The following is a 16,100-nucleotide window of genomic DNA, read 5'->3' on the forward strand; positions in this document are numbered from 1 at the left end:
GTCTCTGCCCCCACTCCCCCTCTGCATCTTCCATTCAGGGGGGGCCTCGTCCTGCCCCCCAGCCCTCTGGGAACCCCTCTGGGAGGGCTCCTCATTGCTTTCTTTTCACACAGACGTTTCATTACCCAACTATGCAACATCATCAGTGCTAGCAGGAAGTGGGGCTTGTTCTCTGTTTCTATTCATTTCATATTGTAGCCCAGATTGACATGAGGGATCCTGCCCCTCCTCCCCAAGGCTCCCTCTGCATTTGTTCAAAGTCGTATGACTTTTTTTTTTTGTCTGAGTGGTTAAGTGAATTGTTGCATTTATTAAGTTTGTAACCCGGTTGTTAAGTGATCTTCTAGCTTCTCCCTTGACTTTGCTGGTCAGAAGGTCGCAAAAGCTGATCCATGTGACCCCAGGACACGGCCATCATCATAAACACAAGGGATTTCTGAATATTGATCGTGTGGCTGTGGGGCTGTTTGAGGTAAAACACAGACACATAGGACTGGAAAGGACCTCAGAGGTCATCTAGTCCAACCGTCAGATCCAGGCAGGAGACCTAATACCATCCCAGTCTAACAGATCTCCAGCCTGTTTTTGATGGACCTCTCACAATTCCTGGATGTCAGTTATTCCACTGATTAATTGTTCTCACTGTTAGAAAATTCCTCCTTCCTTGTAGGTTGGATCTCTCTTTTACAAGCTTCCACCCGTTGCTTCGTGTCCTGCTGCCTTGTGCTTTGGAGAAGAGGTCCATCCCTTCTACTCTGGGGAAGCCCCTCAAGGGCTGGTGGTTGACAGGTGGAAGGTCTTAAGCATAAAACGTATCAGGAAAGACTTCATGAACTCAATCTGTATAGTCTGGAGGACAGAAGGAAAAGGGGGGACACGATCGAAACATTTAAATATGTTAAAGGGTTAAATAAAGTTCAGGAGGGAAGTGTTTTTAATAGAAAAGTGAACACAAGAACAAGGGGGCACAATCTGAGGTTAGTTGGGGGAAAGATTGGAAGCAACGTGAGAAAATATTATTTTACTGAAAGAGTAGTAGATGCTTGGAACAAACTTCCAGCAGACGGAGTCGGTAAATCCACAGTAACTGAATTTAAACATGCCTGGGATAAACATATAGCCATCCTAAGATAAAACACAGGAAATAATATAAGGGCAGACTAGATGGACCATGAGGTCTTTTTCTGCCGTCAGTCTTCTATGTTTCTATAGTGGCTGCTTTGGGGGCATGGAGGAGTGAAGAGGGTGGGGTCTGTCCTCCCTATGGACTAGCCATCTTCAAAAGCTTAAAAAGTGTACTTGAAAGCATTTTCCAAGAATTCAATGCATAATTCAGCATGATTCAGAATTTTGAGGAAATTATTCATGAATTAGAATAGTGTATAATTGCCCAGCTCATATAATCGGCTCTGGTCAGGCAACACAATAAAGTTATCAATCAAGAACAAAAGACAGTAAATGTAATTGCATGAAAGAAGAAAAATGAGCACCAAGAATAAACCAGCCAGCCACCAATTCATTCAATTTAGTCTATGGGGAGTCCTTGACTTATCACAGTTCGCTTAGTGACCGTTTGAAGTTACAGTGGGGTTGAAAAAAGTGACCTATGACCGTTATTCACGCTTGTGCCCACTGCAGCATTCCTGTGGTCATGTGATCAAAATCTGGACACTTGGCCACTGGCTATCGGCATTGTAGCTGAGCCTTGGTGACGCAGTGGTTAGAGTGTGGTACTGCAAGCTGCTTCTGCTGACTGCTGGCTGCAGTTCACCAGTTCAAATCTCATCTGGCTCAAGGTTGACTCAGCCGTCCGTCCTTCCGAGGTGGGTAAAATGAGGAGCCAGATTGTTGGGGGCGATAGGCCAACTCTGTAAACCACTTAGCACTGTGAAGCAGTATATAAGACAAGTATTATTGTCTCTGCCATCCCTGGGATTGACAAGGTGGCGCGCGGGAGCCTGGTGGACGCTGCTGTGGTGGGCAAGCTGACAGGAATGGGACAGTGTAGGAGGAGGAGAACGCACAGCCGCCTGAAGCCCACCGGCCCCTCATTCTCCAGCCAGGCCAAGCGCAGCCACTCCAGCTGCAGACTTAGGCCTCCCTGGCAGCCATCCCCCCCCCTCGCCGCCCCCACCACGCCAGCCCTCCACTTAGGTGTCCAGTCCACCCCTCTGGCCACTGCTGCACCATTTTTGCGCTCCCACACTGGGCTCCAGTCACAGCCTTTGGGCTCCCCAGCAACCTCAGGGAAGAGCCTTCTCTGTGGCAGCCCTGACCCTCTGGAACCAGCTCCCCCCAGAGATTAGGATTGCCCCCACACTACTTGCCTTTCGTAAGCTCCTTAAAACCCACCTCTGCCATCAGGCATGGGGGAATTGAGACATCTCCCCCTGGTGTATATACTGTAGTTTGTGTTTATGTCTTGCTTCTAAATAAGCGGTTTTTAGATATTTTAGTTATTAGATTTGTTATTGTATATTGTTTTTTTTTACTATTGCTGTGAGCCGCCACGAGTCTACGGAGAGGGGCAGCATACAAATCTAAATAATAATAATAATAATAATAATAATAATAATAACAACAACAACAACAACAACAACAATAATAATAATCTCACCTCTCCCTCTCCCTGCCACGTGGAACACAAAACAGGCGGGGGACCCACCCAGTGGGCGCAGTGGGAGCAGTGAGGAGGGGGAGGCTGTGGGGAGGAGGAGGCTGATGATGGCAGCACCAGTGGCTGTGTCCCCCAGACCCACGAGGAAGAGGAGGCGGCAGTGGGGCTGAGGGTCAAGCGATGGACGAGGCAACACTTGCCATTTGCCTCCTGTGCGCATATCCGTAGACACGAGGATGAGGTGGGCCAGGCCTGTGCCCCTTGTCTCCGATTCGAATGCGCACAGAGTGGGATAGTGGGGGCCTGGTCAAAGCCGGAAGTCCCCCGGGAAGGTCACGTGGCCTCAAAGATGCGCCAGAGGTCATAAGTGCAAGGACCAGTCACTTCTTTCAGCAGTTTTGCCGCATGAAATGATCTGTAATTCAAGGATTCCTTGTAAAGGGAGGGAAATTCAGGCCATGTTCAATTTACCATCACTCGTTCCAGATTAGGGCAGCACTGAAAACAGAGAGTGGTCCTCGCCCTTACAACCATCACAGTGTCCATGCTGTCACATCATTGTGATCCAGGTGCTTGACGACTGTCACGGACTTATAACGGTCGTCCAGCTGTCACGGTCCATCTAGTCTGCCCTTATACTATTCCTTGTATTTTATCTTAGGATGGATATATGTTTATCCCAGGCATGTTTAAATTCAGTTACTGTGGATTTACCGACTACGTCTGCTGGAAGTTTGTTCCAAGCATCTACTACTCTTTCAGTAAAATAATATTTTCTCACGTTGCTTCCAATCTTTCCCCCAACTAATCTCAGATTGTGCCCCCTTGTTCTTGTGTTCACTTTCCTATTGAAAACACTTCTCTCCTGAACCTTATTTAACCCTTTAAGATATTTAAATGTTTCAATCATGTCCCCCCATTTTCCTTCTGTCCTCCAGACTATACAGATTGAGTTCATTAAGTCTTTCCTGATACATTTTATGCTTAAGACCTTCCACCATTCTTGTAGCCCATCTTTGGACCCGTTCAATTTTATCAATATCTTTTTGTAGATGAGGTCTCCAGAACTGAACACAGTATTCCAAATGTGGTCTCACCAGGCAAATAGTTCATATCCACAGGCAAAGTCTGCCCTGACCAGCTTTGGCCCCTCTCGTGTTTGGCTCCTTTCCAAAATCCTGGCTCAGGAAGCAGCCCAAATCTCATTTGCCAGGGTTTCTCCTGACCCACAAAGGCCAGATTCACACAGCAAATATAACTGCATAATCTTCACACATTGCATTACATGCAAACTTGGGGAATTTTCCCTTCTGGGACTTGTGTGTATTGTGTGTGGATCCAGGGCCGCCATCAGGAATTTTGGGGCCCCATACAGCCTAAGTGTCTGGCCCCCCCGCCATTTTAAAACTACTTTAAGTCGCCGAGCCACTCCATCCCCTGGGGATCATTTCTCGCTTTATGCCAAGTGAGGCGGTCCCATAGGCCAGTGTTTTCCAACCTTGGTAACCTGAAGATATCTGGACTTCAACTCCCAGAATTCCCCAGCCAGATATCTTCAAGCAGTGTTCCCTCTTTTTTTCGGTGTGAGCAGAAAAGTATAATGTCTGAGCGGCACATTTCCATGCCTGGGCGTGGATCGGTTAGAAACAAAAGGGGGTGATGTGACCTCAGGACACACAGCAACGGTCATAAAAATGAAACGGCAGCAAAGTTTTGATCCTCCGATCATCAGGCTGCTGCGAAGGTGCTAAGTGTTAAAAAAGGCCATGTCACTTTATTCAGGGCCGTTGCGACTTTGAACCATCAGTAAATGAACCAATGAGGCCAATGTTTCTATCTCCTGAGTAAGACGGTTATTAAGTGAGTTCTGCCGCACTTTACCACCTTTCTTGCCACAGTCGTTAAGTTAATCCTTGCAGCTGCTTGAACATCCCAAAAGATGTTCACATAACCCTGGGACATGGCCACCATCATAACTAACTTGTCAAGTGTCCAAAGTTTGATCCAATAACCCCTTTATTTTTCTAACAAAATCCTTTTTTCCTAGAAGGAAGAATAGAAAGAATAAAATGGAAAAGGGGATTAAAAGGGGATACAAAAAATTTAAAAAAGGGTTTGGTTCAAAGTTCTGCTCAGATTGAAGAAATTAGAGTTTGAGAAGGGTTCATTAAGCTTAGAGTATTGTTTTGTTTGCTCTTTTTTAACTTCTATTTTTCTATTTAGATATATGAATTTAGGAATTGCTGATCTGTTTTAATAAAGTTAGAAGTATTGATTATAATACGATATGCAGTAGGTGATACTGATTTGGATTAATGCATAAATGGAATTGACTTTAGCACTTTGGCATACTGGTTAAAAAGTTAGAAATATTTTTGAAGGAACATTAAGGAGGGAATTTAACTAAAAGAAAAGGTATGTAACTGGATGACAAAATTAGAAAAAAACCTTTTGCAACTTTTGGGATGATTGATATTAGTTACTAAGAAAATACAGCATTTTATTCATGGAAAATTAGATGGTGCATTGCATTATTTGAATATTGAGAGAGAAAGAAATTATCCCCCAAAGGTCCTTCCACCCTCTTTCCCTCCATTCATTTCATTCTTCCTTCTTCCTCCCTCCATTTCTCTCTTTTCTTTCTCTCTCATTCTCTCCTTCCAGGTCTCTCTCATTCCTGCATCCTCTCCCTCTGTCTCCCCTTCACTCTCTCATATGTTTATCTCTCCTCCCTTGTGTATCTAATCATACTTGGCCAATAAAGAAATAAAGGAAGGATCGTCCCGAACAGATCCCAATGGCTCCAAAACCGCGGGGGGGGGGGGGGGTCGGTCGTGTTGGAGGGAAACGGGGTGGGGAAGAGACGTGCTGCCAGGCACTCGACTCCAGCCCCTCCTGCCTTTTCATCCTCCCTCTCCGAAGCTTCGTCCTCCCTCTACCAAACCCCCACCCATCTCTCTGAAGTTTTACAACTCCTCCCGTTGTCTCAGCACTCACAATGATCAGCTCTCATCTCTTTTGACTGCTGGATTCTCCCTTTCAAAATGCCGGGGGGGGGGGGGGCAATCTTCCAGCTCCTGCTTTAAACCCTCTGAGGAGGCTTTTGAGACGCCTTCCTAGCAATCGGGTGGTTGCTATCAGCAGCATTGCTGGCCGTCGCAGGTCTTGACGTCAGGGGCCCCCTGCTGCCTGACCGGCTCTGTCTTTGCCTGCTGCTTCCCTGGGCGTCCTTGAGGTCAGCGGGCCTCTATGCCGCGGGGGGGGGGGGGGCATGCAAGCCTCTTGCCTCCACCGCCTCCTTTTCCACCACCCTGCTGTCTGAACCTGTTTACAAGGGGCTGGTGGAAGACTCGATGTTGCTTTTGCTAAAAGTAGGGGGGGGGGAAAGAGTAACAGCGACATCGGATTCGGATCTTCCACGCACAAATTACTGCAGGCGCCAGGAGACTGGGCGACAAAACCGGCCCCCCCTCGTTTTTCAATTTGCCCGGGGCCCCTCACGCCACTCCCAGTAGTACCCGCCTATCGGCGGCCCTGTGTGGGTCCCATTTGCAGAAGGAGAAGCTGCACCATAAACTGACCAGTCAGTTAAAACAGATGAAGGTTGTGCCTACTTTGACCCCAGAGAGAAAAGAGAGGATCTGAAGGGAGGCTCAGCCTGCAAAGGGCCAGTGTCCAGGGACTCACCAGGAATTGGAAGGTTCCCCTAATGGCCTTGGCCTTCTTCATCGACAGAGATACAGACGGGCGGAAGGGAGGCAGAAGGTCCCTTGGTTCAGCCGGAGCCTCAGTTGGGTTCTGTTTTCCCTGCAAGGGGGGCCCAGAAGTCCGGCTGCAATGAGGGAGGCAACTTTCAGCTGTTTATTTCTGCAGAAAGAGAGATCCTCACCTTTGGGACAGAGGTCCAAATCTAGCAGGCTGTGAAAAAATACAGCTCAGATATTCACACAGAAAGTTCGTTGTTTACAAGCAATCTCTGTGAATTCTTTCAGAGGATTAGTGTTCACACCTTGTGAATTACATTTGTTCTTTCCATACAAGATTACATTTGTTGTACTTAATATTAACCACTCCAAACTTGACTGTAAAAAATATGACTTCAGTAACCGAGTTGTCGAAGCGTGGGACTCCGTAGTGTCATCCCCAAACCCCCAACACTTTACCCTTAGGTCAGCGGTCCCCAAACTGCGGCCCGATGAGGTCTTTTAACCGGCCCAGGGCGGCTCACGAGATTTTACTGATCAATATAATAAGCTCCCGAATCTCCTGTCCACTCACTGCGGTCGGCTGCTGAGCGAGGAGAAGGTGGAGAGGCAAGGAGGCGGGGAGTAAAGCGGGCCTGCAATTGGCCAATTTATTTCTCGCCTTTAGGGAGAGAAACTGTTGCTGCCCTATGGCAGAGCAGCAAAAGTTCCTCTCCCTAAAGGCGAGAAATAAATTAGCCAATTGCAGGCCCGCTTTCCTCCCCACCTCCTTGCCTCTCCACCTCCTCCCCTTCACCTCCGCGGTGAGTGGATGCGAAATTCAGGAAAAGGCGATGGCAATTGAAAAACTGTCCATTGAGTGGGGGGGGGGGAGGCAGCTGCTTGAAAACCCCTGACCTCCATCGCCTCCCCCCCTCCACAAGGCAAGCACACCTCGCCGCTGACACAGGCGGTGGGGACCGCCCTGTCCCCCTTCAGGGCCTCTTTGACAGCTCTCGGCATCAGCGGACGCCATGGCATCGTTGTTGTTGTTGTCGTAGCAGCCACCCTGCACTGGCCAGTAAAGCCAGCTGCCCGAGAAAGCAGCGCAGGAAAGCGGCGCATTTAAAAAGCGCAGGGCAGCCGCCGCGAAAACAACGGCTCAATGGCGGCCGCTGAAGCCGAGAGCCCGAAGCCCCCTCTCCAGCCCCAACACCAGGCTTCGGGCGAGCAGAGCTGTGCGCTGGCAGCCAGAGCTGTTGGGGAGGGCTCTGCCGGGAAGGGCTGTGACAGCGGCGAGGTGGCCACGCCGGCATTGTTCCTTCTAAGCTGCATGTGTGACCACCTCACACAGAAACATTTGCCCCTTTGCGCCGCCCCACCACCCGTTCCTCTGGCGCATTACCGGGAGGTGGAGGAGTGAACGTGGCTACTGCCTCTCAGCTGCAGAGCTGAACGGGGGCGGAGGCAACAGCGGAGCCCGGCGCTGGGGACGTGCAGGGCTGCTCATCCAGGGGGGCGTGGACTGGCAAGTCGCCCTCCGTTCTCTCTCTTTCTCTCTCATATACCACGCCGGCAACAAAGAGAGAAAGAGAGAGAGCGGAGGGCGGCTTGCCGGTCCACGCCCCCCTGGATGAGCGGCTCCGCATGGCCCCAGCGCCGGACTCCGCCGTTGCCTCCGCCCCTGTTCCAAAGAGGGGGGGGGGGGAGAAAGAAAAAAGAGCTCCAACTTGGCGGAAGGCAGGAGGGGAGAACTGAGCGTGCTGCAGCAAGTTTGCTTGGCTTTCTGGGGCTTTTTTTCCTCCCCCTCCACCACTCCACAGTCCCAGAAAGCCAAGCAAACTTGCTGCAGCACGCTCAGTTCTCCCCTCCTGCCTTCCGCCAAGTTGGAACTCTTTTTTTCTTTCTTCCCCCCCCCTCCCCTCTTTGGAAGTGCAGATTTTTCCCCCCTCTTCCCAATCAGCAAGCGCGCGTGTAGATAAGTCCAACCACTTCCACCCCACCACCCGTTCCTGCAGGAAGAGTTCGAGCATGCTACGCGGAGGCGTCGTGGGGCTGGGCGCTGGGCACCGGGCACCATGGAGGGTGAAGGGGTGGACGTATGTTGGTCCTTTGAAACCGCCGCCGCCTCCGTTCGGGTGAATTCAGGGGGTTAGCTGGAGAGGCGGCGGGGGGCGACGGCGAAGTCTAGTGCTGAGGCCATGCAGAGCTGCTCATCCAGGGGGCCGTGGACTGGCAAGCCGCGCTCCGCTCTCTCTTTCTCTCTCTGTTGCCAGCGTGGTGTATGAGAGAGAGAGAGAGAGAAAAAGGAGGGGGGGAGAGAGAAAGCAAGATAGAGAGAAAGTGAGAGAGAGAGAAAGAGGGAGAGATAGAGAGGGAGAAAGAGGGATAGAAATAGAGTGAGAAAGAAAGAGGGAGAGGGAGGGAGAGAGAGAAATAGGGAGAGGGAGAGAAAGCAAGAGAAAGAGGGCAAAAGAGGGAGAGAGAAAGGAAGAGGGAGAGATACAAAGAGGGAGAGAGAAAGAGTGAGTGAAAGAGACAGAGAAAGAAAGAGAAGAGAGAGAAAGAGGGACAGAGAGAGAAAGAGGGAGAGACAAAGGGGGATAGATGGAAAGAGAGAGAGAGAAAAAGAGAAAGAGAAAAATGAGAAAATTATGGAGAGAAAACGAGGGAGAGGAAAATGAAACAAATGAGAGAAGGAAGAAAAGAGAGGGAAGAGAGAAGTAGAGAGGAGGGAGGGAAGGAAGGAAGGAAGGAAGGAGAAATGGAGGGAGTTTCTTGATTTAAGTTTAAATTTACTTGTTAATAAAAATGTATAAATTACTTTATTACTTAATTACTTCTTATTTTAAATATTGTATTTGTTCCCATTTTGTTTTTTACTTTAAATAAGATATGTGCAGTGTGCATAGGGATTTGTTCATAGGGGTTTTTTTTATAGTCCGGCCCTCCAACAGTCTGAGGGACAGTAAACTGGCCCCCTGTGTAAAAAGTTTGGGGACCCCTGCCTTAGGTTATCCACGGTTGACCTATCCAGATTCCTAAGAGGTCAGTAAGGGGCGAGTACAAGTGCACTAGAGTGCCTTCCGTCCCCTGTCCTATTGCTCTCCTATATCTCCTATACCTTTCATCTATTCCTATATCTCTTCTTCTATTCTTTCATTGATATGTTCTATTCCTATATCTTCTTTTCTATTATTTCTTAGATATATTTTACTATGAGTATCTCCTCTATAACCTTCTTCATGCATTTTACTATGTGTATATAGATATATACTCACTAAAACCCTCATTGTGTATTGGACAAAATAAATAAATTTAAAAAAATCATTGTCAGGAATTACCTGTCTGTCATTTGTCTGTCTGTCTGTCTGTCTCAGAAGGAAGCTGGCAATGAAAAGGGGAGCTTAGACAATCTGGTAGCTAATCTGATTCATTCCAGCTGTTTCTGGCTTGTTTCTACATAACTTCATTAATTTCTGGATAGCCTAATGCTTCAACAGTATTTGAGACTGATGGGATGGTTTTTCCTTCCCCTCTTTGCTAAGTGAGAGGAGAAAATTCAAAACTGAAAACCAGCAGGGGGCGCCATTCTCCAGCTCATCGGGTTTCTGGAAATTCTTAGGGCCTTGCTGAAACTCTCCTCAAAGAATTATATTCTTTTACGTTCTATGTTTTATATTCTCGAGCTATTAAGCTCTCCCCTCCTGCATGCTCTGTGGAAAGGTGACTGCATAGGAAATGTAAAATCAACTGAATTGGGTAATCATAATAACAAGTGTAATTGGAAGAGGGATTTATTCTTTTAGTCCAAGGAGTCTCCAGAAGAACCGACAAAGGCCACAGCAGCCGTCTTAGTTTACGGTGGGGAAAGAGAAGAGTCTGAAGCTTCTTAAAGATTCATGGCTACAACAGAAAATAAAAGGAAATAGGGAATTTATACACTGTATTTGATGCCTCTGACATTTTTCCATAGAAAGACATATTTTCTCTTTGAAGATGCCACAAAAAACCCCTTGAGCATTTTTATGCAGAGCGAAGATCTTTTGAGGTAAATAACAGACTCATAGGTCTGGAAAGGACCTCAGAGGTCAGCTAGTCCAACCCTCAGATCCAGGCAGGAGACCTAATACCATCCCAGTCTAACAGTTCTCCAGTCTGTTTTGGAAAACTTCCAGTGAGGGAGCTCTCACAATTCCTGGATGTCAGTTACTCCACTGATTGACTGTTCTCACTGTTAGGAAATTTCTCCTTCCTTCTGGGTTGGATCTCTCTTTCACAAACTTCCACCCGTTGCTTTGTGTCCTGCTGCCTTGTGCTTTGGAGAAGAGGTCCATCCCTTCTTCTCTGGGGAAGCCCCTCAAGGGCTGAGAGACAGTTATTATGACACATACACCCACCACCCACAATTCTTCTGTTGGACAGGCTGGGCCTCCCTAGTTCTCTCAAGGGTTCTCCATCCCATTCAACCTTCCTTCATCATCTTTGTGGCTCCTCTCTGCACTCTTTCCAGGGTCTCAGCATCTTTTTTGGATCGTGGAGACCAGAACTGGACCAGCAGGCAAAGAGGAGCCTCACTAGTGCAGGATAAACCAGGATGATCCTTTCTCGGGTTCTCTTGATGTTGATGCTCCTCTGTAGACACCAAGACTGCGTTGCTTTTTGGCAGCTCCACCTGATCCCCCACCGTTGGGTCTCCCCTTCCCCTCGCCTGCGCCCCTCCCCCAGGTCCAGAGAATCTGCTTGCTTTTCCCAGCCCCTCCCCCCTCCCGTTCTGCCCCTCCCCCCAAGAGGTGGAACCCCTGGAAGGGGATTTCCAGATAGAAGTTTCGTTTTCCTCTCTGGCCGGTTGCGCCTGGACGTCTGCCTAGCAACAATGACGACATGGGGATACATTTTTTCTACTGGCTGAGCTTGCCCAATCGCCGCCTTTTCCTGGATTGTTACGTTGCTGGTGACGCGGGGCGAGTCTTTGTTTGCCTTCGACTTTTCCGGAGAGCGGAGCGGGGGTTGAGGATCGGGGCAGGATGGCTCTGCGCAATGCGCCCTTCTGGCTTCTGGTGCTGCTGGCGGTCGCCCTCCGGGACAGCTGCGATGGTGAGACCCTCTGGGGCCTTCGGGGGTTCCGGCCCCTTTTTCTCTCCTCCTCCCCAAAAAAGTTGATTCCCAGAAACAGAATCCTGATTCGGTCCTCTTTCTAGTCCGCTCCCCCTCCCCCCCTCTGGCCACTTTGAGATTCGGTCCCAAAGAGTTGAGGCCTCGAGGGGATTCCGTTGCCTTCGCCCCCACCCGCCCCCAGGAGACCCCTCTGGGAACAGGACAAAGTGGCCCCTCCAGAGGTCAGTCAAGTCCATCTGGGCGCCCCAAGAGCAGTTCTTTCCCTCCCCCAAAGTGGAGGTTGTCGGAAAGTGGCGTTTGCAGGTGATCAGGTCAGATGAAGAACTTCCTGGCAGCCTCCGCCTGATCCCTCCGCCTGGATCCCCTTTCCTGCCTTGGGAGGGGCTTTGGGGCTCTTTGGGGATTCTGGTGCTGGGAAGACCCGGCTGGTTTCTCTAATGGGATCCGTGTCTTGGCAGATGCTGGTGTAGTGGATCGATCCGGGTTAAAGTCTTCCTGTGAATACAGCAGGATAAGAGTCTGGAGAGAAGGGCTTCTTAATAATCTTCCTCCTTCCTGATTGTCACTTTCTCCTGATCCCCCCCATCACTTGGTCCTGAAATGACCCCCAATATCCCCAGAGCTTTTGGGGGGGGGACAGGCAGAGATTTGCCTCCCAAGAGTTTCCTTCTCCCATTTCAGAAGCTCCCAACATGGGGCAGTTTGCAAAATCAAAAAATGTTTACAATGTATTATTTATTCTTTAATCATTGGGAACGTGGGGTGTTCCTGGCTGTTTGCGCTGAGAAATTGTCAATATAGCAACTTTTCAAAAGACATTAAAAAAGGTTGGCATGAATTTAAGGATGAAATAAGCTGCTTGGAGGTAAAAGGAGAGAAGCACCTCTGGGTGGGGGACCATGAAATGAGCCGCTTGCTTGGACACAGACAGGCCCAAACTCACCAGCCCTTCCTGACTGGAGGCACATTCACGATTGTCAGGATGCCAAACCTATGCAAACCTGTGTTACAGTCACACCTGTCATTTCTGACTTGAGGATACAGGATTGTGAGGACGACCAACCTGAGTTACATTCACACGTTTCTCCTCTCAGGCAGACTTCAGCCTTGCTCATTGCTCAGCCCCACAAGGGGAAGAAGCGGGTTCTGGATCATGGAGAGTCCAATCTGATCCATTTGGATTCTGAAATCTCCCCAGAGCAGGAAGTGGGTCTGGGGATCCCCAAAAGCTCTGAGCGGCCCCTGGGATTGTGGGGAGGAGCAGGAAGGAGGAGGCCCAGGCCTTTGCCTTGAACTGGGAAGGACTGGGAGACCATACTGGAGGGAATGGGCAGAGGGACTGTTTATTTCTCTGGACTGTGGACGTCTTTCCTTTTCCTGTGTTCTGCCCAAATAAGTCCCATGAATGATCCTGAAAATGATCTTTAAAATCTTTGGTGCTATAGACTTCCGGTTTGGAGGAGATCGCGGCGGGACGTCTTTGGCAGGGCTCTGCCAAGCGATCCCTTCTACCCCCTCCGAAGGTCGCATTTGCGATCGGATCGGGCTCGGATGGCCCGATCCAAGAACAGGGGGCTCCCCTCTGCCCGAGGACCCATCGCCAGGACTCCGGAGGCAGCGGTTCGCCCCGCAGCTTCGGAGACGGGAGAACCGCTCCTCTCTGCATAAGAGGACCGGCCAGCGCTTTCTCCCCTCACCCAGCGGGAAGAAGAAAAAAAATCTAAGAAGTGAAAGTATAAACTATTTTGATTGAAAAAGAATACAGCAGAGAAAGGACCTAAGGTAAAAAATTTCCTTTTTGTTTCGTGTTTAAAAGCAGAAGATCGTGAAAGCTTTAAGTAAAAGTTTTTTTTCTTCAGGGCGAAAGTGAAAGTTTTTCCCTGTTTGAACTCATCCGCAAACAACAGCCGGATCTAATTTTTTCACTTTTACTTTTCCATTTTGAACTTGAACTTTGGAATTTACAAAATAACTCCTTGACTTTATGGTTTAATAAAATAACTTAAATTTGATATGACTATTTAGAAAATTCAAACTGCTAAAGGAAATTACTAGCGATGATTAGAATTTGTTTTTGATAGACTGTTAAAATCATAATGTTCTGGGCTTAAATCCTGAAAGCGGAGGAACACAGTCTTGCTGCCTTTTTTTCTCTTTTGCTGTTCTTTTACACAACATGAAATAATTCAATAACTATGAAATAAATGGAATTTAGAAGAGACTGAAATCTTTCTTCTTTTTTTGGATTACTTACTATTGGATTAACCTATTTGGATTACTTGTTGAGCCTCTTTGGATTATCTGCTGACTCCTGCTGACTCCTTTTGGATTATTTGTTGAGAATTTTTTTAACATCTGCCCTGCTGCACGGAATTTAACTTGACTCCATCTTGGGATTTGTTTCTTTGTTCCTGCCTTGAACTTGGAAAATAAACTGACTTCATTTTGAATACAAGAAAGTTTCTGATTTGTCTTTTCCTTTGAACTTGGAATTGAAATTAAACACAACTTCATCCTCTGAGACCTGGACTTTCATCTTTACTCTCTAGCAAAACTACAGGACCTATAAGAAGAATACAAGTATATAATATTGATATTGTGTCTTTTGAATAACTAGTTTTCTTTTCCTGACTTTCCTTTGACCTTCTTTTTTTTCCCTATTCCTTGTGTATTGTTATTATTAAAAGAAGTTTAGCTTGAAGCATATGCATTGTTAACAAGCCTTGGGTTCCTGCTCTATTCTAATTAGTTGAATTAAAACATTACCTCCTCTTTTCTTTTTTTCCCCCTTTGAACAACTCCCTTCACTTTTCTTAATAACTTTTACTTTCTTCCCCTCTCCCTTTCCTTCCCTCCTCTCAAATTTTTTCCTCCTATGTTTTTCTTTCTATTTTCTATATATAGTTGATATTTTTTTTCCCTTCTCTATTTCTTGCCTTCCCATCACATTACTTATTTTTAACTTTTACTTCTCTCTTATTCTCAAAAGTCAATACTTGTTTTTTTTCTTTTTTTGTGTGGCATTGAATATTTTAACTTTTAAAAATAATAATACATTTTGAATTCTGTTATTAATTGAATTGGTACTGAATTGGTATAGCTATATTTTAAGGGAATTTTTTTTTAACAGAATACACTGAACAGATTTGGAATTTATAGTAACTCCTTTCTTTTTTACTACATATAAATTGAAACTAATCTAAATTTGAAATAGTGGATTCTAATTTGACAATGTCCAGTACCTCAACCCTTGTTAAAACAGCAAAAAAACAAACTACACCAACTACTCTCTCTCCACAAGTGTCACCGCATTCTTCCCCGTCGCACCAGGTGTTAACCATGTCTACCAAGGATAAAGACAAAGACAAAATAATGCAGTCTAACTTTGCAACTTTACATGAAACTTTAAATACTTTGAAGGACTTTATGTTTAAATCACAAGAAGACGCCACCCAACAAAGAGAGGCCATAAAAGAGGATGCAACACAACAAAGAGAAGCTATAAAAGCCGACCTGGCAGAATTCAAAGTGGAGATGGCCCAATTGAAAGCTGACATGGGTGAGATGAAAGATCAGATAAAGCAGATTCAACAAACACTCCAAGAAAGTGATGAACGAGTCAAAAAAGTTGAAGAGCAATCTGACAAAAATGAGAAAAGAATGAACTACCTTGAAGGGAGAGCTGATGAAAGATACAGAAGATATGATGAATCAATCATTCAGCTGGAGATGCAACGAGCTTCGTACGGACTTCGATTTCAGAACATAAAAGAGGAAAAAGATGAAGATTTAAAAATGACTATGGCGGAAACTATTGGAGGTATACTCCAAGAGGATCCTACTGCTTTACTGAAAGAAATCGATGAAGTATACAGAATCTCGAATAGCTATATCCGTCGCCACAACCTCCCAAGAGAGATACACATTAAGTTTACAAGAAAAGCGTTGCGAGATGACATACTCCATTATTCAAGAAATTCCCAGCCTCAACATCAAGGAGTAGATATAAAGATACTAAAACAAGTTCCAAGAAGCGTCAGAGAGAGCAGAAGAGATTATCACTTTTTAACTAAAATTTTGATCAAAGAAAACATCACTTACCATTGGCTTATTCCACAAGGACTTTCTCTGACATGGCGCTCTACAAGATACAAACTGGAAAACGTAGAACAAGCTATGTATTTTTTTGAAAATAGTGGCATCAGCCACTTTGATCACACAAGTAAGCAACAAGTGGTCCAACTACAACCAGCTCAACAGCAACCAGGGGAAAAATTACCAACCCAGCAAGAAGAAGATCTGGGGGCTACTGCTCAAGTAATAGAGCAGGACCAAGGTACTAGAAGAGTTCAACCTCAGCGAGAAACCAAAAAACCTACTAAATGACAACAAGCAAAGATCTAAAAATCTTTTCTGTAAATGTTAACGGACTTAATGAACCAAGGAAAAGGAAACAAATCTTTTCAAAAATTAGAAATCAAAATGTTCAGATTGCAATATTACAAGAAGTTCATATTAAAAAAAATAACCAAAAATTACTGTTGAATCCCAAAATTGGAAAAATGTATGCTGCATTAGCAGACCAAAAAAAAAGAGGTGTAGTGATGTATGTTAAGAGTTCTATAAATTCCAAACAAATATATAAGGATAAAGAGGGTAGGATATTGATTGTACAAGTTGAT

General features: G+C 46.4%; 1 protein-coding gene and 1 long non-coding RNA gene across 3 annotated transcripts in view; one reads left to right on the top strand and one right to left on the bottom strand.

The window, feature by feature from the left end:
* Window positions 1-631: 631 nt before the first annotated feature.
* Window positions 632-7,854, bottom strand: LOC139158322 (uncharacterized). Its single transcript, XR_011557679.1, has 3 exons — window positions 7,706-7,854; window positions 6,305-6,449; window positions 632-849 (listed from the first exon to the last, which is right to left on the bottom strand). It is a non-coding gene; the product is annotated as an uncharacterized lncRNA (long non-coding RNA).
* A 3,411-nt stretch (window positions 7,855-11,265) lies between these two features.
* LOC139159740 (class I histocompatibility antigen, F10 alpha chain-like) overlaps window positions 11,266-16,100 on the top strand; it is a 28,652-nt gene continuing 23,817 nt past the window's right edge. For both annotated transcript variants that reach the window (XM_070737105.1, XM_070737106.1), the window contains exon 1: window positions 11,266-11,397. In XM_070737105.1, the coding sequence (XP_070593206.1) occupies window positions 11,328-11,397 (70 nt within the window). In that variant the 5' untranslated portion in view covers window positions 11,266-11,327. The remainder of the gene's footprint in view (window positions 11,398-16,100) is intronic.

This window comes from Erythrolamprus reginae, chromosome 2, assembly GCF_031021105.1.
Source record: "Erythrolamprus reginae isolate rEryReg1 chromosome 2, rEryReg1.hap1, whole genome shotgun sequence".
Classification (NCBI taxonomy): domain Eukaryota; kingdom Metazoa; phylum Chordata; class Lepidosauria; order Squamata; family Dipsadidae; genus Erythrolamprus; species Erythrolamprus reginae.